Here is a 27294-nt window from a genome sequence, read left to right on the forward strand (position 1 = left end):
TGTGTGTGTGTGTGTGTGATGAGTGAAATTTTCTACCCGTGTGTAAAGGATGGAAATAAATGTATTAATAGCAGCTGTGTATTCTGCGCCACAGTTTATGGAGTCCATACCCTTCCCGATTTTATTTGCTACAATCCTGGGAGGTTGCCTCTGTATTCCCATTTTCCTGTTGAGCTGCAGAGAGACAGGGTTCAGTAAGTTTGCAAACCCGTGGTGGAAAGCGCTTGGCCCCGCGCTGGGCGTATAGTAAGCGCTCAGTGGAACTGGTACTTTTATGGTCACTGTGAGGAAACTGAGCACGTCCTCTTCTCAAACCAAGCTCTTAGGAGGCGCAGAGCGTCCTGGCCCTCCTCGCACCGCCCCCCAGACCCCAGGCTCCGGCACCTACCCCGTAAAGGGGCGGGTCCGGGGCGGGGCCTGAGGGCGGGTGAGACGGGGGCTGGCTGCGCGGCCCTATCAGCACCCCGGGCCGCCGGGGGGGCGTGGCCCCCGCGCTCAGGGATAGCATACAAGAGCCAGCGCGTTGAGCCCCCGGATCCACTGATTCCCTCCGTGGTTCAGGGGTCCCGTGTCCCTCGACCATCTTGCTGTACCCACACTACGACTTCGCCACCGCCGCGGGAGACGCCGACGAGCTGGTGTTTAAAGCCCCGCGGAGGTAAGTGTGATTTAGATTCCTTTACTCTCCTTGAGCTGCAAATCCACTCCCGTAATCTCCGAGGAGCTGAAGTAACCAGAGCAGATGCCAGCTCTTAGGGCTTTACTGTGTGCAAGCACTAAGCTGAACGCCGACTGCATCCCTGAGCCAGGCTCAGCGGCGTACAGTTTCACAGATGGAGAAACTGAGGCTCAGCGAGGGCAAGTCAGTTGCTAACGCCAGGAAGGGAGGGAGCCGGGACTCAAAGCTGGTCTGACTGCAGGACTGTGCTCTTGGAGGCTGTGTACGCTTGCCTTTTTGTGCAATTCGCTAGCATCTGTTGGGCTCCTGTGCACGCAGTGGGCGTCAATAAATGGAAAGCTGACAGTGTGGATGTGGCAGGAGCGTGTGTCTACCCACATGTGTATGGCAGGGGTGATACTAACGGCAGTGCCTTCTGCTCCACAGTTTACAGGGCCACACCCCTTTATGTTTCATTTACAGCAAGCTGGCAGGGTAGCCCTTCATCTTCCTATATTTCTGATGAAGACACCGGGGTTTAGAGAAGTGAAGTGAGTGGTCCAAGCAGAGCCAGGGCTGAAACCCAGCTCTGCCCCTAAAGCCCCAGATGGCTGTGGATGCGTACAGGTGTGCTGCGTGTGAGAGCTCCTACAGGGTCGGGAATATATTCCTGGGTATCTCCAGCCAGAGTGGGCATCTGCCTAAACTTGTGTGGGGAGAATTGTTCTAGAAGCTGAGGGCTTGGTTTCACAGTCTCGAGGAGATGGGCTGCCCTAGGTGGGAGAACCAGGGCCAGCCCTTATGCGGTTAAGACCCAGAGCCTCCCTTGCCAAGGGTTGGAAGCTGGACAAGCCAGAAAGGGCTTAGCTGATGCCCACTCATTGAAGTCTAACTCGAACTGGGCATCTTTTAGCCAAAAGGCGAGGTGCCGCTCTGGTGGAGAGAAGCAGCTGGGGACCTGTGCAAGTGCCCAGCTTGCCTTGCAACCAAGAGTGGATTTGTGAGTTTCCACCTTGAGCACTGGGGTCCCTTGTTCTGGCAGAATAGGATAGCCTCCCTTTCCCATCTGGGTCAGGGCATCTAGGGTCTAGAGTGTGACAAGTGAGAGCCCAGAGTTGTGTCGAACAAAATGAGGGGCAGGCCCCCTTCCTCAAATAGACTGAGAGAGGACCTCCCAGGGCTCTGTGTGTTTTGTGCACCTGATTTTCTGCTTCTGCCTCTCATCTGGCTGTTTCTACACAAGAGAGGGGCAGAAGGTATGGGGGCTGTATTGCTGGGGTGGCAGTTAGGAGGCCCTGTGCTATGCACTTTACCTGCCTCATTATCCCTGCAGCACACCTGGGCAGCGGGCCTCTTAATCCCTATTACACAGATGAGAAAACTGAGGCTTAAAGAAAAGTGCATGCCCAGTGTTCCCTAGCTGGTGTCATGCTGTCACCCCCAGGCATATCTGGCTGTACACCCTACTCTCTTAACGGCTGGGTCCTGTCTCCTTTAAGACAATTCTCAGCCCAACCACTAACCCCGCCTGTGGGCCTCTACTTTACACAAGGTTTTGTTTTGTCTGAGAGCAGCTCCAGGTAAAACAGCTGTGAGCGGAGTTAAGCCTAAGTCCCAAGTCCCCCACCATGTACCATAGGAGGAAAATGAAGAGGGTCATTTCGACTTTTACAGAGCCTCTTAAGATGTAGGAATGGGAACAGTAATAATAACGTTTATAATACCAGCCTCTGATATTTACTCGGCACTTACTAGAGGCCAGCGGTGACCAGGGTTTTACATGGATGATCTCACTGACTTCTTTATGAGGTGGGCACTGGCCCGTCCTCCTTTTTACAAGGAGGAAATTGAGGCTTGGAGTGATTAAGGCATGTACACGGCACGACACAGCCAGGGTAAGGGAGAGCTGCCATCCTGGCTGGGCTCTGCCCTAGGGTCTGGAAGAAGATGCTCATCCAATGATGAGCCACATGACTGTCACAGCAGAGCTCACTGCTGGTCAAGACTTCCCATACCACCTGGGATCTAGGTCCCTGACCTGGGTGAGGGGCGGGCCTAGAGAGGGGATGCGCTGACATGGTGGCTTGGGCTCCTTTTGCCAACAGGTACCAGTATCAGTGCAGAGAGCCCTGCCCCGGGACCCAGATCAACACTGGCTCCCCAAGTCCTGCTTCCGAACTGGTGAGGAGAGCTGGCTGGCTGGCTGGGGGGAAGGCCTGGAGCCTTTGCAGAAGAGCACGAGGCCTCTGAGAGCCCCTACATTTCATCCCTCCCTCAAAGACCCTGCATTGGCCATCTGGGCTTTAGTCAGTTGCATTTGAAAACTGGCTTTTAAAGGCAGGACCCTCAAGGCTGACCTCTTTGGCTCTTTCCTCTGTCACCAGTGTAATTTACTATGTATGGGAGGTGCCTCTGTGTCTGCTTGCTCCCGACCTAGGATTTTTTTTTCTTTCTTTCTTTTTTTTTTTGCAAACTCACTGGTTTTTGATCAGTTCCAGATGTGCAAACCCAGCATCACTCAAAGGGGCTGATGGCTTGTCAAGAAAGGAAACTACAACACAAGCATCATTTCATTTCATCTTCAGTTCATTGAACTAAATAGATTCTCAGGCCTTCATGGGATGGGGACCCGGAGCCCCTCGTAAAGATCTAAGCGGAGCATGCTCTGTACTGGAACAGGGACGGTCAGGCAGATCTGAGTGGTGGTGGTTCGTAGGGCCAGCCATGCCTTTCTTTCTTCCTTTTTTATCCCTTGAAAAAAAAATAAGGTTTTTTATTGCGGTCAAATATGCATAAACATAAAATTTACCATTTTAAAGTATATAGTTGAGTGGCACTTAGTACAGTCCCAATGTTGTACATCCATGACTAGTATTTAATCCCAGAACATTTTCATTATCCCAAATGGCTATGGGAGACCCCATATCCATTATTAGCAGTCACCCCCCTTTCTCTCCTCCCCAGCCTCTGGCAACTACTAATATACCTTCAGTCTCTATGGATTTACTATTTTGGACATTTCTTATAAATGGAATCATACAATATGTGTCCTTTTGTGTCTGGCTTCTTTCACTTAGCATGATGTTTTCAAGGTTCATCCATGTTCTAGCATATGTCAGTGCCTCCTTTTTATGGCTGAGTAATATCCAAATGTGTATGGATAGACCACATTTGGTTTATCCATTCTTCCACTGGTAGAAGTTTGAGATGTTTCCACATTTTGGCTATTGTGAACAATGCTGCTATTAACATTTGTATACACGTTTTTGTTTAAACACCTGTTTTTAATTGTTTTGGGTCTACACTGAGGAGTGGAATTGTTGGGTCACATGATAACTTTATATGTAATTTATTGAGAAACCATGTTCTCCTTTCTTGACTTTCTTGTTATAGAAGCATCAACTCAGGTCATCTCATTCTAGAATGTGTCAAGGCCCTCTGTCGTGGGTGTAGGGAAATCTCGCATCTGGGCATTTTGGGCGGTGTTGACATTGCACTGAGGGTCACAGTAGCAACTGGCAGAGAATCCTGTCTGAGACGTTGCCATAGGGGAGTGCTGCTTTGTTCCCCAGGCTGTGCAATTGTGGACGCTCGCAGACAGAGACCCCCTTTTCAAGGCTGCCAGGACAGACAGTTTCTCGTTGTCCAGCCCGAGGGAGAATTATCTCCTCCGATTATCTCAAGTGCTGCATCAGCTTAGACGGAAACCACAGATTCAGGGGGGGAAAGAGGAGGATTATGCAACTTCTGGACCATCATTTTAAAAAATATTATAAATTATGAAAATCCTACATTTTCAATCCAAATTTCTGGAATGTGTCCCATTGTGAGTGCAGAATGGCACTATCCCAGCTGGAAAAGGAATTGAGCTTTCATTTCACTTATAGTCAAGTGGTCCTGGAATTGGCCCTGCCCCAAAGTTCTTTTGGATTGGAAAAAACCCACCTGGATCTTTCTAGGAGTGGGAGCTGGCATCCAGCTGGCATCTGCTGAGAATGACTTGATAAGAGCCTGAGAAATCCTTCTAGAGCAAAGAGGCGGCATTTTCTGGCAGAGAAAGGTGGTGGTGTGTAGGGAGTTGGCCAGGGTATGCCAAGTGGAGGGACCATGTGTGTGCAAAGCCCTGGAGGTGGGGAGGGGCCTGGCACCCTTGGAGAAAGGCAAGAAGTTCTGTGTTCCTGGAGTTTAAGGGTCAAGTTCAGGGTAGCAAGGGTCTGTCCTGCAGATGGGGTGAGCTATACTGAGTTTGGATTCCCTGCTATGGGCTGCGGGGTGCGGAAGTGTAACAGGGTGGTGTTTTTACTTGAGAACAGATCACTGTGGAGTGAGCAGTGTCCCCCAAAGTATAGGGAGCCCGTCCCTGCTGGTCCTCAAGGTGACTGAGTGTGTGCACAGAACCAGCAACAAAACCTGCCATCCAGGAGCTGTTCTTGTAACTCTGTCTGTTGTCCGTCTGTTTATGGCAAGGCGAACTTCTCAGGTGGTGGCATCGGTCCCTAAGGCTCCATCCTCCGTCTCCCTTTATTTTTTATCTTATTTATTTATTTATTTATTTATTTTTTTAGCTGAGCCATCCTGCCACCTGTTGGCAGCTCAGCAGCAGCTCAGCTCGGGCTGGGAATCGAACCGCTGTTGCTCAGAGCTCACACTCTTGAGCGAGCTCTTAACCAACTGAGCCACTCGGCCAGCCCTTCCATCTCCCTTTATAACAAAGAGAGTGCTTTCTACAAGGCTTCTGGCTGGTATCAGCACCCAGCTGAGAGGTCCTCACTTTGTTCTGTTTTCCTTGTGTTTAAATTTACTCCCACTTCCTTCCGGTCAAGGAAGAATTGATCAGGCTCTCTGCAGATGGTGGTGATAGAAAGTTACCTTTTATAAGTAAATTTCTTTGTACTCTCAAAGCCGGCCAACTTGAATAAAAATACAAATATGTACTAGTACAGGTAGACTGCTGGCTTGGGAAGGGGTGTGCCAAGGGTTGGAGTTTGGAAAACACTGGATTAAGGTGGGGCATGAGGAGATTTGAGAGGCTGTTTAATCTGGAGCAGTGGTCCTCAAAGTGGGACCCCACTCAAAGTTGGGGGGGGCCACACCAACACCTGGGAACTTGTTAGAAATGCAGATTCTCAGGAGGCCCTGCCCCAGATTTCCTGAATCAGAAGTTTGGGGCTTGGCCAGCAATCTGTGTTTTAAAGAGGCTTCCAGCACTTTCTGCTACAGGCTCAAATGTGAGGCCCACTGCCCTAGAAAGCTGATGAAGACTTGCCCTGGGGCCTGGTACAAAGATGGGGTGGGGGGCACTGGCAAGTGGGGGTATTTGTGAAACTGTGTGGAAGGTTCTGTTTGCAGGGCCTGGTGTGACCAGACGGCAGTCAGTCACGTGCAAACAAGGAGTGAGTAGCTTGGGAGCGAAAATGACTGTCTCATTCCAGAGTCAGGAGGCCCCTTGAGAACAAGTTGTTTGCGTATCCATAAGCCTGTCTTCCGGAAGAATGCTCAGCTTGTTGGCACTCATTGCTCTGGGGCCTGAGCAAGTGTCCTGAGGATTCCAGCATCTTCCTTCCGAGCATATATAGTGCCCTTGTATGCCCAGGAGCTTGCAAAGGACATCTATGTATAACCCCAAATTGCCTCCTCTGAAAGAATGAGTTGTTTCCGCAACAACATTTCAGATATATCAGTATGTATGTGTATTATCTGCTGCTATCCCCTCACTCTCTCCTGCCCCAAACCAGCTCCCAACACAGCCAGTCTGTTCTTGTGGGGGAGAAGCACCCGCCTGCTGAAAACACTGTTTATTCCCGGGAACCTTCAAGGCCTGGGCTTCGCTGGGACTGGAGATATTTTCAGCTTTGGCATCGCTGGACAAAGTGCCCTCTCAGACGTGGGATGAACTGGGCCCTGTCTGGGAGAGTTGGTGTCTGGTCCAAGTGGGAGGCCCTAGCCAGCTGCCGGGCTTTATCTGGGCTCCGACGTGTAAGTTCACTTTCAAGGGCTGTCAGAGACCAGGTTCCAGACGTGTCTCAGCTCTGAGACTCCTGGGGCGAGCCCTTGAGGATTTTTTTCTTGCATAATGATGTTCTCCTTGCAGCCACTCATACTTGTCTTGGTCCATTCTTCAAAGAGAAGCCAGAGCGAGTTCAACGTTTTGGAAAACATTTTTATTCAAGTTTAACCTACAAGGGAGGACTGCACACGGATTCGTGTACTGCAGATGAATTTTCACAAAGTGCGCATGTGCGTGCTAGGGCCCCAGATCAGGCTGCATGGCCTGACCAGCCCCATGGGGCCCCTCCTATGCCCTCCACCATGGGTACTCTTCCTGCTGCCTGGAATTCTCTTTCCTTGATGTCTCAGCAGGACCCCGCTCTCTACCCCACCAGAGTGGTCTCTGCCCCAACCTCTGCTCAACTTCCCCAACCCATTACTGGGGCTGCTTTCCTCATGCCTTTTGTCTTTGTCTAGTTACTGCTATGCCTCCTCCCCTTCCCAGGAGTGGACTGTCTTGTTCCTTTGCATGTCCCAAGGACTCTGTGGCCACTGAGGGTTTGCCCTGGTGATTTTCATCTGCAAAGCAGTGTGGAGAGTTCATAGCTATAGAATTCGTGTCTTTGAGTTTGGTTCAAAAACCAGCAGCCATGACTCATCCTGGCAGATGCCACCGAGTCCCAGTGAATCATGCATTTCAGGCAGGCAACTGGTCCAGGTACTGCCATCCCCAAAGCCTAGAGCAGAGATGATCTGGGATGCCTGAATTCTCCCAGGAGGACAAGGGCAAGAAATAGTCATTAAACACCACTAGGTCCCAGGACTCTGTTGCTGGACTCTTTAGCAACACTCTTTTTGTAATCTTCACATCTTCTCTCTAGCCCGGGGAGAAATTCAGGGCTTCCTTGTGCCCATGAGGAATTAGAGTCACCAAAAGGTTGCAAGACCTTCTGGGCAGCTCTATGTGGTCGAGTCAGAATTCGAACTCGGGTCTGACCCAACATCCACGCTTTGCCACACTGCCTCCGGGCAGTCCTCAATGTCTTGTCCTTTGGATGTGGGCTTTCCTGTTGTTTATCTAAAGCTTTGCCGAGAGCCTTGTTCCCAAGGAGAAACATCCACACATCTGCAAGAAAAGAGAAAGGAGCCCCTGGGAGTTATATTTTATTAATGTATTATTCAGTCACTTCAGAGTGGCTTCTGTTACATATTATCTTGGCTTGCATTGAGTGCACCTGGTGGTTAGTTCTTCCCCCCCACCCCCAAAAAAGTAGATTTCAGTGTTTGTTGAATGAGTTTTGTCTTTTTGTCCTGAATTTTGTGTATTCTGTGCAGTACTTAAAAAATCAAATGTGTTTTGTCTATTGTACTTGTTCACTTAAGCACCCAGACATACCATCCCGTAAGGACGTATCTTTTGCCCGGGGGACAGGAAGAAAGAAGATGGCGGTGGGGGTGGGTGTTTCTCTTAAGCTGGGTGGACTGCTGGCCATCCGTCCTCATTTGCAGGGGAATCCAGGGTGCCTGTTTCCTCCCCGTCCAGCCGTAATCCTGTGGAGAAGGGTTTAAGGAGAACTGCTGAGATTGCCTCGTCACCTCCACCCCAGGTGTCTGTTGGTTGATCCAGACGTTCTTCCTGAGAGGTTCTCCCAGTCCTGGGATCTGCCTGAGACATACCTGCTGGGGCGTCCTCCCCCTCCTCCCAGCCACCACTTCATTCCTGGAATTTCTGGGTGGTTTGCGGCGATGACTGTGATCGGTGCTTGGCCTTGCTCACATGTCATCGAGTTCTCCTTTGTGCTTTTGAGGAAGAGCAGAACCCGGGGCACCCTGGCTTTTGGAGTGAGCTGCTGTCCCGTGGGCGGGGCGTTTCACTGAATGAGTCCGGCTGACATGGTGCTGGAGGTCAGACGTGCCCAGGCATTTTGGGGAGCCGCCCCCTGGGTGAGCCCGAATTAGTAAGTAGTTGGGAGTGTGAGGGACGCCTCGGTGCTGTCCACAGGCATCCTGCGTGACTGTGGGCAAGTTGTTTATCTGTTTTGAGCCTCAGTCTTCTCATCCGTATAGGAAGGCCAATAATTGCAGCGACTCCATCAGTCTGTGGAGATGATGAATAGGAGACGCTGGGAGTAAAACCCCAGCACAATGTCTGCTGCCTTGTCCACACTGACTGCATGTTGGCTGGGTCTTTGGTGATGACTGTTGAGCAGTGAATCCACGCTGGGATTTGAAGTTGACCAACCCTCAGTGCCAAGCCAGTAACATGGCGGGGCCAGCTTTTACTGACTTGTGAGAGCCAGTAGTTAAAGTCTGAGAAAGGTTGTGAGCCACCATTAAACATTTAATCATATAAACTTACAATTAAATAAGTCATTTAAAACGAAGGTAATAAACACTCAAGACTTATCATGTCTTAATTTTTTACTTTACTATTATCTCCGCCCTTGAGGTTATTGGTTGTCTGTCGTATCCATGTGATGGAAAGACTACATAATGGTGTGCTAGCTCGAGTCTCTTTCTAGAAACTCCATGTTCAGGTCCTCATGTTGGTTGCTTGAAGTTGGCCATAGTGGGAAGTATTTATACCAGGGCAATTGACAAACACTAGAAATCAGGGTGTTTTTTTGTTTTGATTTGCTTTTTTAAGCGTTGGTTGTTAAACAGCAGCACACCACTGGTTCCAGCCCCGGAGAAGCGCACCGTCTAGCTGGCAATGCAAATAGTATGAATAGATGCCATACAGGGTGGTGAGTTCTGGGGCACCCGGGGCCCACATCACTTAGCTAAGACTGAGCCCTGGAAGCAGACAGAGCTTCATGGCAGCCGTGGCATCAGCTGGGTCACTGTCATCAACGTGAATTACCACGCAACCTTTGTACATGTCCCTTTGCGAATGGTCCCCAGCCAGATGGTCAGCATTCACGCTTCAGACCTGGTTCATGACATCTTGGTTCCTGCTTCCCCAGAAAGTGGGAAAAAGTGGCCACGGCTCAAGGCACATGCTGAGTAAAGTGTGTTTCAAATTTAAGGGAGGTCTCCCTCCTCCCCTCCAACCCTGCAAGCATTAGACATGTAATTGGATTTTCAAAACTTAGATTTTTGTCTCGAGCCCGAGACAGGGCTTTGAAGTAATGTGGTGAAGACTGACGAGTTCTTCCCTGCATTTCCCATTATTACACCAGCCTTCTGAGAACCCCTTCAAACAACGCATCTGGTGAATATTGAGCAACAGCAGCAGCGTTATTATAATAGCTATCACTATTAGCTGTACACTACGTAGCTAACACGGTCATGTTATAATACTCATGTGCATTCTCTCCTTCATTCCTCACCCCACAGCTTAACCTGCCCCCCTTTCAGCACGGGCTGGGCAGAGTAATCCCTGCTCCTCGGTGAAGGCTCAGCTATAGAGTCACCATCTCCTGGAAGCCTCCTGGAGCTTAAATCACACCCACAGACCTGCTGGTCTTATTCACCACTGAATTGCCAATGTCTGACAAGACCTATAATTTCCCCCGACCTTATAGATGCAGGCACTGGGGCCCAGAGAAGCGGCATGCCATGTCCAAGGCCACACAGCGAGTGAGGGGCAGTGTCAGGAATTGAACTCAGGCTCTGCTCCCTGAGAGCCCAAGCCGCAGACAATAAAGAAGAAGCCAACTTCATATAAATGTATAAGCATAGTCCTTATACGGCTCTTCTGGTCTTGGGAGGAAGAGGGGAGCCACATATTCATTCCATAAATATTTATTGAACACCGACTTGGCAGACATTGGCGATTCCGCCGTGAATGAACCCGACAGGTCTGCAAGCGTGATTAAGCAGTGACCCTGGAGTGGAGTCTTAAGCGAGGAGCAGGAATGCATCTGCCCAGCCTTGGGCCAGGGGAGGGGGCAGGTTGGGGTCACAGGATGAGCTGTGGGAACAGCATGTGCAAAAGCAGGGAGCTTGGCACAGCCTCGGAGTAGATGGCTGACAGGCTCAGTCCTAAGATTCATCTTTCTGGCAGACTTGCCTAAACACTGGCAGAGGCAGCCGGGCGAGATGACGCATCGCGCTTAAACCACGTTCCCTTTCTCTCACTTGTTCCCAAGAGTTGAGTTTGGTTGTGGCATTGCCCAGGAGGTTACCATCCGGGAGACCCCTGTCTAGATTGGGAACCTGAGGACCTGCTGACCCCATATGTACACAGAGAGCCTTGGCCAGGGAGGAAGGGGGCGGTTGTAGAGCCTCTATTACAGCAACGGCATGTTGAAAGCTCCCCCAAACTTTCAGAAAGCGGGATGTCAAATCTTGGTTCTATTAGCAGCACAGCCTCATAAATACCAGGCAGTGTCTTCTGGACTCAGTTTTATTTTCTGTAAAATGGGGCTGAAAGCAAGCCGCCATGCTGGAAGACTCCAAATGTCTGAAAGCTCTGGGCCACGCTACAGGAATTTGACTCCTGTGACTTTCGTTCGCCAGGCTTGGGTTTCCCTGTTGACTCTGGGACTTGAAAGCCTTGTTGGTCCCGCGCGTCTCCGCTGTGGCCTGATGTCTGGTCTGTTCCCATGAGACCTTGGCGCCTATATCTTATTTGTGGTCTTATGGGTTTGGCTTTGCAAAGGCGAGGAAGATTTTCCAGAAAGCATTTCTGTCATATTGTAGAGCCGTCCATGGCGGATGTTTCAAGCTGTTGATACAAGGCCAGGGGTGACAGAGAGCTGAGGAGGGCTTCTCTAGAAAAAGCCTTTGGGGGTACCTGTTCCTCGAGCCACTGGCAACTGTAGGAGAACTGGGGGTCAAAAGTGTAGAGCCAAAGCGTGTGGGCCTCCCCCTCCAGGTACCAAGGTGTGAGCTCCTTTAGGACATTAGGAAAACAGCGGGGACCCCAGCAGCTGGAGAGCGCTCTGCAGAGAGCACCCATTCATGCCATGGGTCAGAGGTCAGTGGGCCACATTTGAGTCAAAGGCGCATCAGCAGATGGAAGTTGGAGGGGTGCCAAGCCCAATGAAAGGGGCATGTTTTGGTGAAAAGTCACCGAGAGGTAAAGGTTTCTCTCCCCCTGGGAGTGGCACATTGGTGCCTTCTCATCAACAGAGCCATGCCTGACCTGGGGAGCCAGTGCCTTGGCTCCCCAGAACCCAGAAATCTGCCTAGGAGGCAGAGAAAGGTGACAGGATTGCAGAGGGAGATGGGGTTGTTGGTGGGGGTACCTCCACTGCATGGGTGGTGACAGGAAATCTGTAAGGAAGTCCATCCTTGGGGATGGCATGGTGGCAGTAAGAAAGGGCTCTGAGGTCAAATGGAGCCGTATTCCAACCCGGGGTTTTCTGCTGGCCAGTTGTATGACCTTGGATGTGTTCCTTAAACCCCAGAGGCCTCAGTCTCCTCATCTGTAAAATGGGATAGTGGAGCCCACACCTCTGGGTCATTGGGAGGTGAATTGAGAAATGCAGCAGCTAGTGTACAGTAGGTGTCTCTCAGTGTAAACCCCCCGCCAGCCTCCCCTGGGGGAGCACGTACTTGTCATTGGAAGGCTCCAGGCAGCTTTGGATGGTGTGTATGTCTCATTTAGGAAATTTTTTTTTTTTATTGAAAAATAGAAAAGGGCCTGAAGTGCGTTGGCCCTAAGCTCTGATTGAGCTGTTTGGGCAGTGGAGGCTGAATGGTCCACACAGGCCAAGGGAGCCGGCCTTGCCCATGAGGTGGGCCTCAGCTGGTGGGCTTGTTGATTTGACAGACAGTGCTGAGGTCCCTGCCAGGTTCCAGCTGGACCCTTGCCTCAGCCTCCTAATTTGCCTCTCTGTTTCCCTCGTGCCCCTGTTCAGACAGCGGCCAGTGGACTCTTTGACATGAGATCCTGCCCGCCCACTTCTCTGATGCACATGTCAGCTTGCTAGGGCTGCCGTAGCCAAGGACCGCAGACCGGCCCCCTTCGGTTACCGCTTCGAAGCTCCTGCCAACTCGGCCTGTCCGCCTAAAGTGAAGAGAAGTTGACACCTCCATATCTGCTTGAGATTTTAAAATAGAAACAACACATTAAAGATGAAGATGAAATCCCTCACATTCTCCTTCCCAGCTCCATTGCCCTCGCCCAGGAGTCAGCCACCACCATGGACTTGGCCTGATTCAGTCCTGGTTTTACTATGGAAACGTGCGTGCGCGTGCGTGCACACACACACATATCCCATATACATAGATGTACACAAACACACAGACATGTATATATGTATGTGAACATAAGTGTATATGGGTATATATAATATACGCATATAGATGTATATATATGCACATACACATGTATATCCAAAATATCCAACATATGATTTATATGTTTTAAAATTTACATAAATAGTACAATTAGCATAGTATGCTACAACTTGCTCTTTTGACACCACATGGTATTTGAGTTTGATTTATGCTGACACACACACAAAGCTCAACTTCATGCCTTTTGCCTGCCGTATGATACTCCCCCCATGACGACTCTGCAGTGTATCTCCTGGTTACTTCTACTGATGGCCATTTGAGTTGTGCCCCCTGGAAGTTTCAACCAAACCCCGGTTTTAGTCAAGTGTCATCATAGCTGTCATATAAGCAATCCACATTTTGTGCCTTTGGAGATGCCCCGCCCCTCAAATTATTTTAGCGTAGAGGAAAGCAAGTTGAGTGTTGTCATGACACCAGAGTAGATGCTCCCTGACGTCAATCCCCGTTCTCATTTCATCTCACATATCAATCCAGCGTCAGTGTGTTTTGGCGTCGCTTTCAGCCTGGCCTTCTGCAGCTGGGAAATGTTCATATATGGTGCTGTGACTTACCAGAGAGAGAAACCGGGGACCCTGAGAGGTTTGACATGACTGGTTTGATTCCCAGTGGGGCGAGTGAGCACGCAGAAGTCCTCTCTGCTGTCCCTGGGGCTGTGCCCCAAGGGGAACTCCTTAGGAGGGAGGCCGCATGTGGCCTATGCCAAAGAGAGCCAGGCCTTCCTCTCTGGGTGGTGGCTATTTTTATCTGAAGCACAGGCTTGGTCAGGACACTGGAGAGCTTCCAGAGCTGGAGATGGGAATTGCCGCGTTCCCATAGCTCCTTTGCTCCATTCTGCCTCCTGGGATTCCCGGCTCTGCCCATCCTGGTTCGTCCCCTCCCGGTCCCACTCTGTTTCTTACCACTGGGGATGTTTTCCTGTGCCACAATTTTTCGGTCCCAGCCAGCTTGACTGGGAAACACCTGGTTATTGCTATTGTGGGTGAAGACCCGAGGAGTCTTGTGGAAAGGACTGGGCCTCTCAGGGCTCCGGGTAGGTCAGCGTCCAGGCACGGCTGCTGCTCTCCTCACCCAGGGAGCCCCCTCCTCGAGCCCCCTGTGCTGTCTGAAGTCAGCCCTGTCCTGCTGGTTGAGGGCTGTGGCTTTCCTCACCTGTCTCCCAGCCCAACTGGGAGCTCCTTAAGACCAGGAACATTGTCCTCTTCATCTTCGTGTCCCAGGATGCAGCACAAAATAGGTGCTCAATAAAGGTCATTGGGTGACTGACCGACTCTCCTTTGAGAGTAAAGCAGAGGTCAGAGACGTAAACACTCTCACTCAAGTCCTGCCTTATCTTCTCAGGCCAGGCGACAGCCCAGAGGAGGACCACAGTTTGTGGCCCTTTAGTGGAAGTGAGACCCCTGGCCTCCAGGGAGAGAGAGGCCAGGGTAACATGATGGAAAATCCTGGACCCTCGGAGCCGTCACACCTGGGTTCGAGTCTCAGTGTCTCCACTTTGCAGCCGAACAGCCTTGGGCTTGTCGCATCACCACTCTAGGCCTCAGTTTCCTCATCTGTAAAATGGGAATAGGTTGTCCTGGAACTGAAAATGACGTGACTGTAGTGACCAGCCCACACAGATTCTTGCTCAGGAAAGATTTTCTGAACAAAAGGCACAGTAGAAATTCACCTAATAACATCAGACCTTGGAATATTAAAGCTAGTAGGTATGTCCTAAGACTAAGACAGTTCCTCCTAAGATGCGTGCCAGGGAAGAAAGGTTAGTAAGACGGTTATTTGGGGAAAGGGTTTGTAGCCCAAAAGGCAAGGAAGGGCCATCAACATCCTTGATAGGTAACAAGAGTAAAGGAGTTTTCTTTACTGCAGTGGGCACCACAAATCTCTGAGAGGAGTGAGCCCCAACTGATGTGGCCCCACAGCCCCGCATGTGTCAGAGTTAAGGTTCCAGGAACTCTCTTTGGGAAGAGCAACTCCAAGATGGGGGCCACGAAGGTCCAGGAGTCCTGGCCCCCATCTTCTCCTGTCCCCTCAACGCTGCTGCTGGTTTTGTTAACCAACAAGAGGGAACCATCCTGATGCATTTGTTGGGTATTAACTACCCATGGGAATCACTAACTTAGCAGCCAAAGGGTAACACCCAGCCATGTCTCTAACAGGCTCATTGTCAGACAGAAGCCAGCTGAGGGAAGCCACATGCTTGGTTGTTTAGTGGGTTTGCCAGGCAGGTTTGGGGGCTGAGAGTAGAGCACACAGGCCCCCCTGGGAGGTCCTCCCGCATTCCTCTGTCACTTCCTCCAAGGATCAAATTGATAGGTGGCTTGTTTCTCGGCAGAGCACACATCTGGGCCCCTGGCTGGGGCTGGGTGACTGTGTGGTGCTGGTGGAAAGGCCGTGATAAGGGCAGCCTTGTACAATGAGGGGTCTGGGGATGCCTGTCAACCGCTTTTGGTAAACTGAGTCTTACTTCACAGGGACCAGGGAGTTTGCTATTGACATTGGTTCAGAGCAAATCCTTCGGTGACGCGAAGTGACTTTGTCAATCTCTTCCGGGAGCAGGAGACAGAATTTTAACTCAGGCCATAGACCCACCTGAGTGTGGAATGAGGAGACATGCTGACTAGAAATTAGAAAAGGTGGTGACAAAAGAACTTGGGCCCAGGAGAGTTTGTGCCAGGATGTCCTACATGGAGTCCGGGCTGCTTACCTTGCTGGAAACCCTTTGTTGGAATCCCAGCTCTACCACTTCCTGTCCATGGGACCTTGGTTACTTAGTTCCCGTGAGCCTCGGTTTTCACGTCTGCAAAGCGGGGGGGAGAGTACTACCTTCTCCGTTCACTGCTCAAGTCAGCCCCGTAGCTGGTTGAATACTGACCGATTTTTTCTCCCGCTGCCCTCTGCTTGCTTTCAGAGTGCTCGAGTGCCCAGCTCTTTCTCGGGAGCCTAAGCTGCCCTGTCCCCCCGGTTCTTGCTGCTGGAGAGAAGCCATGAGCTGCATCCTGAACAGCCTCCTCCCCTTGGGGCTGGTGCTGCTGGTCTGCGGAGCCCAAGGCCTTTTCCTGCCCAATGTCACCCACTTAGAGAGGCTGCTCAGCAAATACCAGCAGGACGAGCCCCACTCCCGGGGCCGGAGGGCCATCCCCAGGTCGGACAAGGAAGAGATTGTCATGCTTCACAATAAACTGCGGGGCCAGGTGTACCCCCCAGCTTCCAACATGGAGTACATGGTGAGTGCTGGCATTCCCACCCGGGGTCGGGAGGCCTTGGCACTGCCTGGTTTGTCCCCTGCGTGTGTGGCAGGCTTGAGTTCCCCAGGCTGCAGAGGGTCCCCTTCCTCTGTTCTTGACCGCCCCCCCCCAACCAAAACAGTACCCCTGGGTTCCTCATCAGAGGGCCTCGTTGCCAGCTCCTTGTGCCACCCCTCGGGAGCTCAGCCCATGTACCTGCCCTGACTCTGCCCACCAAGCCCCCCGGAAGGTGGAGTGGAGACCGTCTCAGAGCTGGGCGCTGGCGGCTTCAGTCCCAGCTCTGCCACCTCCTAGCCGTGTGCCCTGGACATCAGCCAGCCTGAGCCTCAGCTTGCACGTTGAGGATCCCATCTTCTCATGGCCGCTGTGACAAACGAGCACAGACCTCACGCATGGGGCTATGGTGTTATTGTTGATATGGTGCCAGCTTGGTCTTCAGCCAGCTCTTTAGATGCACCTTCTCTGTCTGCGAAGCGAGCATGGCTGAGTCTGTGAGATGAGGTGTCTGTTGAAAGGGAAAGGGAGAGAAGGGATAGTGTTGGGGGGGTGGGGGGTGGGCTCCCCCTCTGGAGAAATCCCACACCTAGGATCAGAAGGGGTGACCAGCTCTCCCACATCCAGACCCCCTGCCCTGCCTTCACTCCCGCGTCTCCATTCCTGTCTGGACCATTTTGCACTCCCCCCAGCCCTAGGAAGTAGGTGCAGTTATTTGTCCCATTTTATAGATTAGGAAACGGAGGCCCAAGGTCACACAGATGGTAGTGGCAGAGGCAGATTCGAGCCTGAGTCCAGCTGACTCCAGGACCCGTGCTTTCAGTCAGCATCAGTCCTCTGGTTCAACAGCCCCCGCCCCCAGCCCCTGACGCTTTCTCCAGCCTCTTCCGCCTTGTCTTCCATCCTGTTCCACTCTCACCTTGATCAGTAGAACCGTCTCTGCCCTGGGCGGGTTTCACCTCCCGTCTTGCCCTCTTCCAGCCCATTCTGAATCCTGCCATCACGTTGTGCTTCCTAAATCAGCACTTTTTTCCAGCCTTTCTCCAGCTCAGGAGCCTCTAAGGGCCTCTGAGCCCAGGATGGAGCCCACATCTTCTTGTCTCTCCGGATCGCTGTTTGTCCTGATGATTTGCTTCCTTCCCTCCCCTTCAGCCAGAGACGTCTGCTGGGCGTCCTCTGAAGATGCTGTGTGTGTGGCAGCCACCGTACCTCCCTCCCCGGGAGCACTTTCTCGTCTTCACGCCTCATCCAGCCTCTTTGTAGCCCTCACCACTGGCCACACTCCTCTAGACTCAGCTGTCACTTGTCATGTTGCCTTGTGCCCTGGCATTGGTAGGGCTCATCATGGTCAGGGACCATCCCGCATGCCTGCAAGCCCCTCCCTGTCCCTCTCTGTGCCCGCACGAGGTGGCCCGTCACCAGCTGTAGGACAGGTGAATGGGTTGCCCGTCTGGACAGAGCCCCGTGAGCAAGGCTGTCCGTTGGGAACTCATTATGAAACATCTCTTTCTTCCCCCTCAAGAAAATCATCTGGGCATTTATTCCAAAGGGGCTGTGCTAATTTTAGGAGGAAGAGTGGGCACCCTTTCAAAATGCATAGGGCAGCTTGTGCAGACCTTTGTAGAGTTAACGATGTAGGAAATGAGGGTAGATTTCTTCGGGGCTTGAGGTGTGGCGTCCGCCCCCACCCTTCTCAGGACCAGGTCATTCGTCCCCTTGGGGAAAGGACGCTCGCTCTGCACCTCTCTCTGGACAGGTCGCCCTGAGCCCTTCCCACCCCAAGGGCCTGCGTGGTTCCCACAAGGGAGCCGGTATTTTTCTTGGCCTGAAGTTTACTGAACCACAACCCCCCAGGATCCCAACTGCCTCCTGCCTCCGTTGGAACAGGCTGGGTTTCTGCTGGTCTTTTCCTGGCAGCACTGTGCTTGTCTAGTGTTTGTATGGAAGATTCAGGGTAAGTGAAAGGAGCTTAGTATGCAGCAGGCAAGGTCAGGCTGCCTGGACGGCCCGTAACGAGCTTGCCATGTGTTCCTCTTTGTTTTTGCTTCATGATATTTCAGGATTAGAGTTGAGATCTGGGTCCTTAGGTCTAAATAGCCTGCCTGTCAGGGAAACGGAGCCTTCAGGGGCCACCTCCCGGCAGGGGCCATGGAGCAGGGAAGGCGATCAGGGCCCAGCCCCTCCACCCCAGCAGCTGAGGCCCAGTGCTGCCCATCTGCTCCGTTTCCACCCAAACAAATGGCATTGGTAGGAGAGTATCTTGAAAAGGTAGCTTCCTACTCAGCCCTGCCTGCTGGGGCTTCGAGCCACAGTCCTTTGAAATAGCCTCAGCACTGAAGGGTGCATTTTAAAACTCCGAAGAGTTAAGATACCCCATTTTGAGGGTTTATAAGTGGACAGGCCCTGGAGCCAGCCTACCTGGGTTTAGGTAGCTGCCACTTTTAGCTGTGTGACTTCGGGCAGATTAATTAGCCTCTCTGTGTTTATGTTTCCTCATTGGCACAATGGTGACAATAAAAGCACCTTTCTCATAGGGTTATTTGGAGAAGCCAATGAGATAATGCATGATAAGTACTAAATAAATGTTAACTATACTGTTGTTATTATTATTTTAGTGGAGTGAGACCAGCATTTGGTGACAGCATGCAGACAGGATGACACCCTTGGAAGCCAGATAGGGCTGGGTTGTTAAAGTTCTAATTTTTTGGCTGTGTGATCTTAGACAAGTTACTTAACCTCTCTTAGCCTCACTTTTTTTTTTTTTTGTCTGCAACAATGGAAAAATGAAACATACCTCAAGGGCTTGTTGTGGGAACTAAATTTTAAAAAATGGTGCTAAAGTTCTCTGGTAAGCGGCAGATGTTCAGATGATGGCGCTCCAGAGGTACAGGCCCAGCACTGCCCCTGACATGTAATACGTGCTTGAGAAAGTTAATATTGGTACTGTTTACTGAGGGCTACTTTGCACCTCACCTGGAGGCGTGATGCCTGCTTTCATTCAGCTTTTCCCCAGAACCTATTCCAGCAGACACCATTAGCTCATTTAGAAATAGGGTCACAGAGGCACAGAGAGGTGAAGCCACTTGCCCAAAGTCACACAGCCAGCAAGGGGCAGAACCTAGTATCCTACCCAGGTCCACCTAACACAAATGCCCTCACCACTGCACCTCACTGCCCTGCGCTTTCCCTTCTCCTCTCTCTAGTCATCCCTTTGAGGGGTAAAGAATGTCACCTGTGCCTCTCCTTCAGAGGGACATGGACTAGCTGGAAAGCACAGGCTGAGCAGGAGGTGAAGGGGCAGGTGGGGACTGGGGCAGGTCAGTGAGGGCGAGCGTGAGCCGAGGCACTGGGCTGCATCCTGCATACATTCACTCATGCGTGCACTCGTTATTCTGGATGGCAGTCAAGACATGTAACACTGCCGTGGGAAGGACTCTGATCAACAGAGTGTGTGTCGGCTGTAAACAGCTCACCACACAGCCAGCCCTGTAGCCCTTTGTGTGGAAACCTTGTTTTGAGGTCCTATTATGTGGCGAGCACGGCTGGAGCCGAGAGGAGGGTGGGAGGCGAGGGTGGGCCAAGCTGGGAATGCTCAGCCTCGAATGGAGGGAGGGGAGAGCGGGTTCTAGCTTAGCTATGTCCTGTTGCAGACTAGACGTCAAGTCTGCACACCTCCAGCCATAATTCCAAAAGCCTTGAACCCCCAGAGACCCTGCTGGGCGTGTCTGTCTTTCCCTAACTCGACCTTCGCCCTCCCCGCGCCCCTCCCCTCTGAGCCGTAGGAAATGTTATGGACTCAGACCAGCGGCAAGAAGGTTCGCACTGCTCTTGAAGCACAGCACAGAATAAATAGTGAGCTTCTGAGGAGCCATCGGCACCTGCCCCATCTCTGCCCTGCCTCCTCGGATGCTGGGAAAGGCCTCAGCTGGCCACTTCCAGAGGCATCTTGGTGCATGTGCAAGCTGCCCCCGACCCCACTGCCCACCTCTCTCTCCCTTGCTTGGAGAGGAATGCACCGACTTGGGGCAGGTGGTCTATTTGGGGGGTGATCCATGAGTCCAGAAGACAGGAAGGAGGAAGTCCAACTTCAGGGTGCACCCTGGGGGTCTCCTGGGGGGAACGGGATCTCCCGGGATCTACTGAGTAAAGGCAGCAGCAGGCGACTTGCCCTCCTGAAGGTGGGAGGCAGGTGCATTTATTCACAGGTCTGTCCCCCATTGGCTGAGGGTGGCCCCTGGGAGTGTTGTTAACCCCCCATGTCAGGCTTTGCTTGGACATTGGAGAAAGACCTCAGGCAGAAGCGGCGCAGGCTGTGGTCAGCACTGGAGCTGGGGTGCTGTCAGTGAGACATGAGTCTGAGTGTACCTGGAATGTCCACTGCAGCTGGCATAGGATGTGGATCAGGGTTGTGACCCAGATCCCCAGAGGTATCTGCCCTAGGGCAGGACCTGCCCGCGGATGTTATCTTGGCAGGAAGGAGACTGCAGGCCAGCAGGAGAGGGAAGCGTGTAGCTTCATGACACTCCATACTGGGGTCCCACAACTGGTTAAAGTCCCAGAGCTCTTCCTGGACTGTCTTTCCATGAACACCTACTGTGTGCCAGGAGCTGGGGCTCCCCAGAGCAGGGGGCAGCCCCTGCCTGCCCATGAGCTGGAGCATCTGCCCAGTGACTCTGGGAGCAGGCGCTGCAGCAGCTGGCTTGCAGTCAGCCACGAGGGCCGCCTGGCGTGTCTGTTCCTCCGCAGAAGAGACATGACCCCACTTGCTTAGTTTGCCGTGTTCTTTCCTGAGAAGTTATATTTGTTCCCTGGGCCAGCTGGGAGGCAGGACTAGCTGTAGAGCCTGTCTTTAGATTCTTTGGCCCAGACCCCTGCCCAAGCCCCCACTGATTCAGGGTGGGCCATGCTGGAGGTGGAGCAGCACTGGGCAAGTCAAAGGCATTTCTTGCTACTTTTCTTTTAATAACGGTAAAATATACATAACATAAAATTTACCATCTTAACCATTTTTAAGTGGACCGCTCAGTGGCATTAAGTACATTCACGCTGTTGTGCAGCCCTCACCATCATCCATCATCTCCAGGATTTACTCATTTTCCCATTTCACAGATGAGGAGACTGAGGCTGAGAAGAGAAGGGACTGACCCAAGGTCACTGGCCAGTTAGAGGCAGAGCAGGAGCTGTGAGGACAGCTTTGGATCTAGGCTCCTCTGAGTTCTTTGCCAACCTGCCACTTCTCACTGGCTGAGTTAGGAGCCCAGCTGAGCTGTGCACGGAGCCGTGTTACAGAAGCTGAAACTGTCCAGCGGGTTTACCTGGAGCCTCAGCTGGGGGTGGCACAGTACTTCTGGTTCCGACACCCATCCCTGACTCTGAAGATGCTCATTTCTCCTCCTTCTGCAGACCTGGGATGAAGAGCTGGCAAAGTCGGCAGCGGCATGGGCCCACGAGTGCATCTGGGAGCACGGGCCCACCAGTCTGCTGGTGTCCATTGGGCAGAACCTGGCCGTCCACTGGGGCAGGTAAGAGCCGCTGTGATCACCCCTTTACCTGTGAACCAGCCACTGCTGAGCACCTACTGTGTGCCAGGCTGGGCAAGTTGTTGTGTCACCAGGATGACATAATCCTGGTGCTTGCTGTCCATTATCGCATTTAGCCCTCACAGTCACCTGCTAAGAGAGAGAAACCCCCCATGTCATTTACATATGGGGAAATCGAGGCTCAGCGCCAGTAATTGACCTCTAACTGTGCATCTCACCAGAAATGGCCAGTCCCCCTAGCCTCCTTTCTCTTTATTGAAACCGCTTTGTTTATACTTGCTGGTGATGGCAACCTGGGATTTCCATCCAGTTTATTTTCTTTCCTGGTGAAAAATAACCAGTGCCAGCCTGGTGTACGGTGCTGAAGCAAGGGGCAGTGGCCACCAACGATGCTGACCTCAGGCCCTGCTTGCTGAGGCAAGAAAGACTCAGTAAGAAAGCCTGAACAGGAAGTTTTCAAAAGGATTTGCATACCTGACTGCATACCTGCAGGATTCTGTGCCCTGAATGAGTTTTCTGCCTTGTATTGGGGTCCTTGGGGCCTCCGGCAGCTGAGGAACAAAGCCGGTCATGAGGATCAATCCATTGGCACGTAATGGGGGCCTCTCTGCCTGGTCCCCCATAGCCAGATACTTCCCACATTCCAGACCCCTCCCCCCACCATGGTAGGTAACCCATCTGTGCATTACCTGTTTAATAGTACATTCCTCAACATTTTTCTCCACATTGACTTTAAATGGATTCATGTCTTACATCAAGTTTTATCTTAAGCAGTAATATCTGAGAAATATGGGGTTCATGGGCTGCATATATTTTCCCAAATATACATGAAACTAAATACATAATTGTTAACATAAATAGTGACTCACTCAGGGGGCCAAGTACAAGTTTCCTGCACACACAGGCGGCATGCGGGCCGCCTGAGGGACACTCCTGAAATCCAGAGGGTCTCCAGGTGAGCTCCTCGCCGGTTTAGGTTTTAAGGAATTTTAGCAGGTGCTGGGTGGGATGTGGGGCTGTTGGCCCTGAAGGAGCTCCTCCTTCAGCCTGCCCCCCTGGGTGGCGGTGCCGCCAGCTGCAGTCTCCGTCCCTGGGCGTGCGGTGGCCGGGATGTAAAAGCTGGTCTCTCCCTGCAGGTACCGCTCCCCTGGCTTCCACGTGCAGTCCTGGTATGACGAGGTGAAGGACTACACCTACCCCTACCCCCACGAGTGCAACCCCTGGTGTCCAGAGAGGTGCTCTGGGGCCATGTGCACCCACTACACACAGGTAACACGGGAGGAACAGGCCGCGACCTCAGCCCAGCTCCCCAAAGCCCAGTCACTCACCTGGCCCTGCAGGATGGCTGCCCACCTAGAAAACCTCTGCTGTCATTGCCTTGTTATTATTTTTTTTTTCTTTAATTCAGCACTACTCAAAGTGTAGCTGGGGTGCTGAACAGTGTGTGATCAGTTCACAAGTACAGAAACTGACAGCAAGCACCAGAAATGTCTAGGGCACCTTTACACACTGGGGCATTTTCCCCGTATGTGGTTCGTTTGTTTGGCCTTTGTTTATTTTTAAGCGAATGTATCCATCTTCAGTGGATTACGGGAAACATCTGGGCCTTCACCCTTTCACCCCGTTAAGCACCAGCACCCTGTAGATCCAGGCCAGATTATGCCATCCTGGTGTGCCTTCCCCTCAGATTCTGACGCATGGATGTCATCATTTCAGATAGTCTGGGCCACCACCAACAAGGTGGGCTGTGCCGTGAACACCTGCCGGAGGATGAACGTCTGGGGAGATGTTTGGGAGAATGCGGTCTACCTCGTCTGCAATTACTCTCCAAAGTAAGAACAGCTTGACATGGTTGTATGGGTTGGGATGCGTTTGCCTACTGTGCAGGACTCGACTAAAACTAGCTTAAACAGTGGCATCTCTTAATTATTTCACATAACAAGGTGTTTAGAGGTTGTGGACACCATATTCAAGAAGAGGGTTTAGCTTAACAGCTCAGCAGTGTCAACCAGGACTCAGGCTCCTGTCTTCCTGCTGTGTTATCCTCTCCTCATGGACCCAAGATGGCTGCAAAGCACCAGGCATCATGTCTTCCCAAGCAGAAGGGAGGAGAGCCGTAGACTAGGGCTGTCTTATTAGGTCTTTCTCACCCACTTTCTCCTTATGTCATTGGCCAGAACTAGACCACTCTCAGACAAGGGGGAACAAGATTGCCCCCATTGGCTTTGACCAATTAGCTTGCCCTAATTGGTTTCAACCAATGAAATTGCCCCAATCAACTCTGCACGTCTCCTCTGGGGACCACCTAAACAAGTCAGAAACAGGAATAGCTTCTGGCTGAGCAACACGTTGGGCCTGCCATAGCGATATTACTCTTATTCTTTTCTCTGAAAAATATGTAGCAGATCACACCCTAGCAAACAGGTCTTCAGGCTAGACCTAGTTTTTGCATCTTTAGATTTCCCCTCCCAGAAAGGACCACATCAAGTCTTTATATCCTAACCCCTCTTTCTCTTTATATATCCTGATGTCACTAGTGTGTGATTTATCCCTTTACTCATTCACCTCCATTGCTCATCAGACAAATATGTGCTGATTCTCAGAGAACTACTCACCCAGTTCACGGTCTGTGGTTTGCACGTGGGCTGCTGAGCTGGCGGCCATCCTAGCACCATGCCCTGCACACAGTGGGCCCGGGAGGCCTATTTTCTCAGTGACTGAATGAAACAGGAATGACCTAATTTATTTGGTTTGGGTCAGGAATGGCTGTGAGAAGGTGGGATAAACAGGGAATCGCTGAGGTTAGGAGGAAAATAGAAAATCTCCGCAAATCATCTGGCCTGCCAGTGATGGCAGTGTCTCCACAGCCCAAGGGATAAGGGCAGGGGGATTATGTCATCAGTGGAGGGTGGGGGACACAAGCCCATGGAAGACCAATAAACTGGCCCACGGTGGTGGAATTCCTGGCAGCGTGGCAGGTGGGGAGTGAAGAATAATTCGATTTGACTCTATATTAAAAAATACACTCAAAGAACCCTATCAGAAATATAATTCTTTCTTTCTTTACCCCCTCCTTCCCACTCCTTTTCTTGACAAAGAAATAAACTACGACAGTAAAATACACTAGTCTTAAGTGTGCAACTTGATAAATGTTCACGCATACGATATACATGTATTAGTCAGCTCAGGCTGCCATAACAAAATACCAGAAGCTAGGCACTTAAGCAACAGACATTTATTTTTTACAGTTCTGGAGGCTGGAAATCCCAGGTCAAGGTCAGTTTCTGGTGAGGACTCTCTTCCTGCCTTGTAGACGGCTGCCTTTTCCTGATGTCCTTACATGGCATTTCCTAGTATCTCTTCTTAGAAGGACACTAATCCCATCCAGGGTCCCACCCTTATGACCTCATTTAACCTTAATTACATCCTTTGAGGTCCCATCTCCACATACAACCACACGGGGGCTTAGGGCTTCAGCATATGAATTTGGGGGGACACACACAATTCAGTCCACACAGTACATACATATCCATGTAACTACCACCCAGGTCAAGACAGAGAATATTTCCAGTGCCCCAAGATGCTCTCCCCTCCCCAGAGTGGCCACCATTCTGACATCTCTCCCCATCGGCCAGTCTGTGTGGTTTGGACACTCATATGAATGGACCTGATAGACATCCCCTCCTGTACCTAGCCTCTTCCTCCCAACACTGTGTCTGTGAGATTCATCCATAGTGTTGTGTGTTCAGTGGGCCTTCCTTTTAGATTGCTGCCTGGTATTCCAGTGTCCACAGCCTCCTCTTCAAGAGTCTAAGCCCCTGACCTTGAGAATGTGGGCCCAGGAGTGATGTCTGGGCTCAGATCCCTTTGGGCAGGGGATCTTGTACATTGATGGCCTTGTGCATGAGGGGAGCACAGGACTATTGGGAGAGTAGGAGATTGTCCATCTACAGGATGTTGGTGCAGAGCCTGGCGCTCAGCCAGCTCTCCATAACCACCAACCTGAGTGTTATTACCCTTGGAGCATCAGAGGTATGGTTTCTCTTTGAGGAAATATGGAACCCTAGATCGGCTGGTGGTCTCAGCTGGGGGAGAGGGATGAACCCATCTGGGGGCCCAGATAATCTGAAGAAACCTACTGAGCCTTGCCCAGTGACAGGACAGGCTCTGAGGCCCTCCTGTTCTGCCTGACAATGGTCCATTTGGGGGAGTCATCCCTAAGGCTCCCGTGAGTCCCTTGCTGGCCTGCATATCCAAGCAGAGGTGGTCAGCTGAGTGGGGTCTGTGGCCTGGTGTAGGACACTGTCATTTGCCAGCTGTGATGTAGGGGGGCTGAAGAGGTGAGCGTATTGTCACGGGCCCCCTGCCCTCCATCCCCAATCCTGATGCCCGCATGGCCCTGGGTGATGCCATCCCACTATTTTGAGCCGTCGGAGGTTAAACAGAGAACGTGTTTTCTGCAGTTTGTCTTCCAGCCAACACTAGCAGGGCCCCTCCCTGGCCTCTCTGGAAAGCCGTCAGAAACATCACCCAGACGCGCTTGTTGGTTTAGGAAACACTCACAGAGCTTGTGGCCTTCACCTTGAGCCGGGCCCTAGTCTGAGGGTGTCCACACAGTCACTTGCTTCATCCTCACGACAGCCTCCTGCTGTTACCCCCATTGCAGAGAAGGAGATGGGCTCAGGGCCGGGGAAAGTTGGGGATCACACAGCTGGCAGGGCCAGGGTCCAACCCAGGACATCTGTTCTTCACTGCCTGGCTGGAGGAGGCAGGGGCCAAGCGTGGCCTAGCAGCGGGCCTGAATCCCTCTCCTGGGTGAACAAATGGATAACTGGGCTGCGACAAAGGAAGCTTCTAGAGCAAATCCCAGAGACTGGTCCCCAGTCCTTCACGCCTCCAGTTTGTGTTGCCAAAGACCCACACACTGTGAGACGGGCTTGGGAATTCCACTCGCCACCTGCTACCTGGCTCCTGGAGGAACCCTACCAAGTGGCCTCCAGTTTTCCTGCCCTGGGAATTTCAGAGGGAGGTGGGCAGTGCCCGGGGTGCTCAGAGAGACCTTAGTCCCAGCTCTGAGAGCAGAGCGTGATCAGAGACTCTGAGCCCCATAGCCCGAGTTCAGATCTCGCTATGTGACCTCAGGCAAGTCGCCGAACCTCTCTGAGTCTCAGTTTCCTCCTGTGCAAAAGTATTGAATTCCGGCACATCCCTCCTGGGGTGCTGGAAGGATGACATGACCTGGGTTAGTATGTGGTTAGAGCTCGGGAAATGCAAGCTACTCCCTGAACACCTGACTTTTACTCGTTTGAGAAATGGCTTATGAGGGGGCTCCTGGCTGCTTTCCAGGGCAAAGGCACTCAGGCTGGATGGGGGGCTGACAGTGTTCAGAGCTGTGTAAGGGAAGCACCAGGGGTAGATATGGAGCGAGTGTGGTGTCGGCACACACAGTCACGCGAGGTGCCATAGCTCTGGACTGGGCGAGACTCTGCACAGGAGAGACCCGGAGCAGCTCCTTTTTCCCTTTACATGGCACACAGCTTCCTCCCTCCCCGAGTGTTTTCCCCGCCCCTAGACTGGGCCCAGGAAAGGAGAGAGAAGCTGTCTGTGGTCCCTCTTGACG

The 27294-nt window shown here is 51.9% G+C and overlaps 1 protein-coding gene across 1 annotated transcript in view; it reads left to right on the plus strand.

Moving 5' to 3' along the window:
• Positions 1 to 520: 520 nt before the first annotated feature.
• The window catches only part of CRISPLD2 (cysteine rich secretory protein LCCL domain containing 2), an 85010-nt gene continuing 58236 nt past the window's right edge, over positions 521 to 27294 (plus strand). Inside the window, exons 1-5 of the mRNA XM_019634828.1 lie at positions 521 to 658; positions 15804 to 16119; positions 21538 to 21656; positions 22811 to 22943; positions 23391 to 23506. Of these exons, the coding sequence (XP_019490373.1) occupies positions 15880 to 16119; positions 21538 to 21656; positions 22811 to 22943; positions 23391 to 23506 (608 nt within the window). The 5' untranslated portion in view covers positions 521 to 658; positions 15804 to 15879. The remainder of the gene's footprint in view (positions 659 to 15803; positions 16120 to 21537; positions 21657 to 22810; positions 22944 to 23390; positions 23507 to 27294) is intronic.

The sequence above is a fragment of the Hipposideros armiger genome, unplaced genomic scaffold (assembly GCF_001890085.2).
Source record: "Hipposideros armiger isolate ML-2016 unplaced genomic scaffold, ASM189008v1 scaffold_19, whole genome shotgun sequence".
Taxonomy (NCBI): Eukaryota; Metazoa; Chordata; class Mammalia; order Chiroptera; family Hipposideridae; genus Hipposideros; species Hipposideros armiger.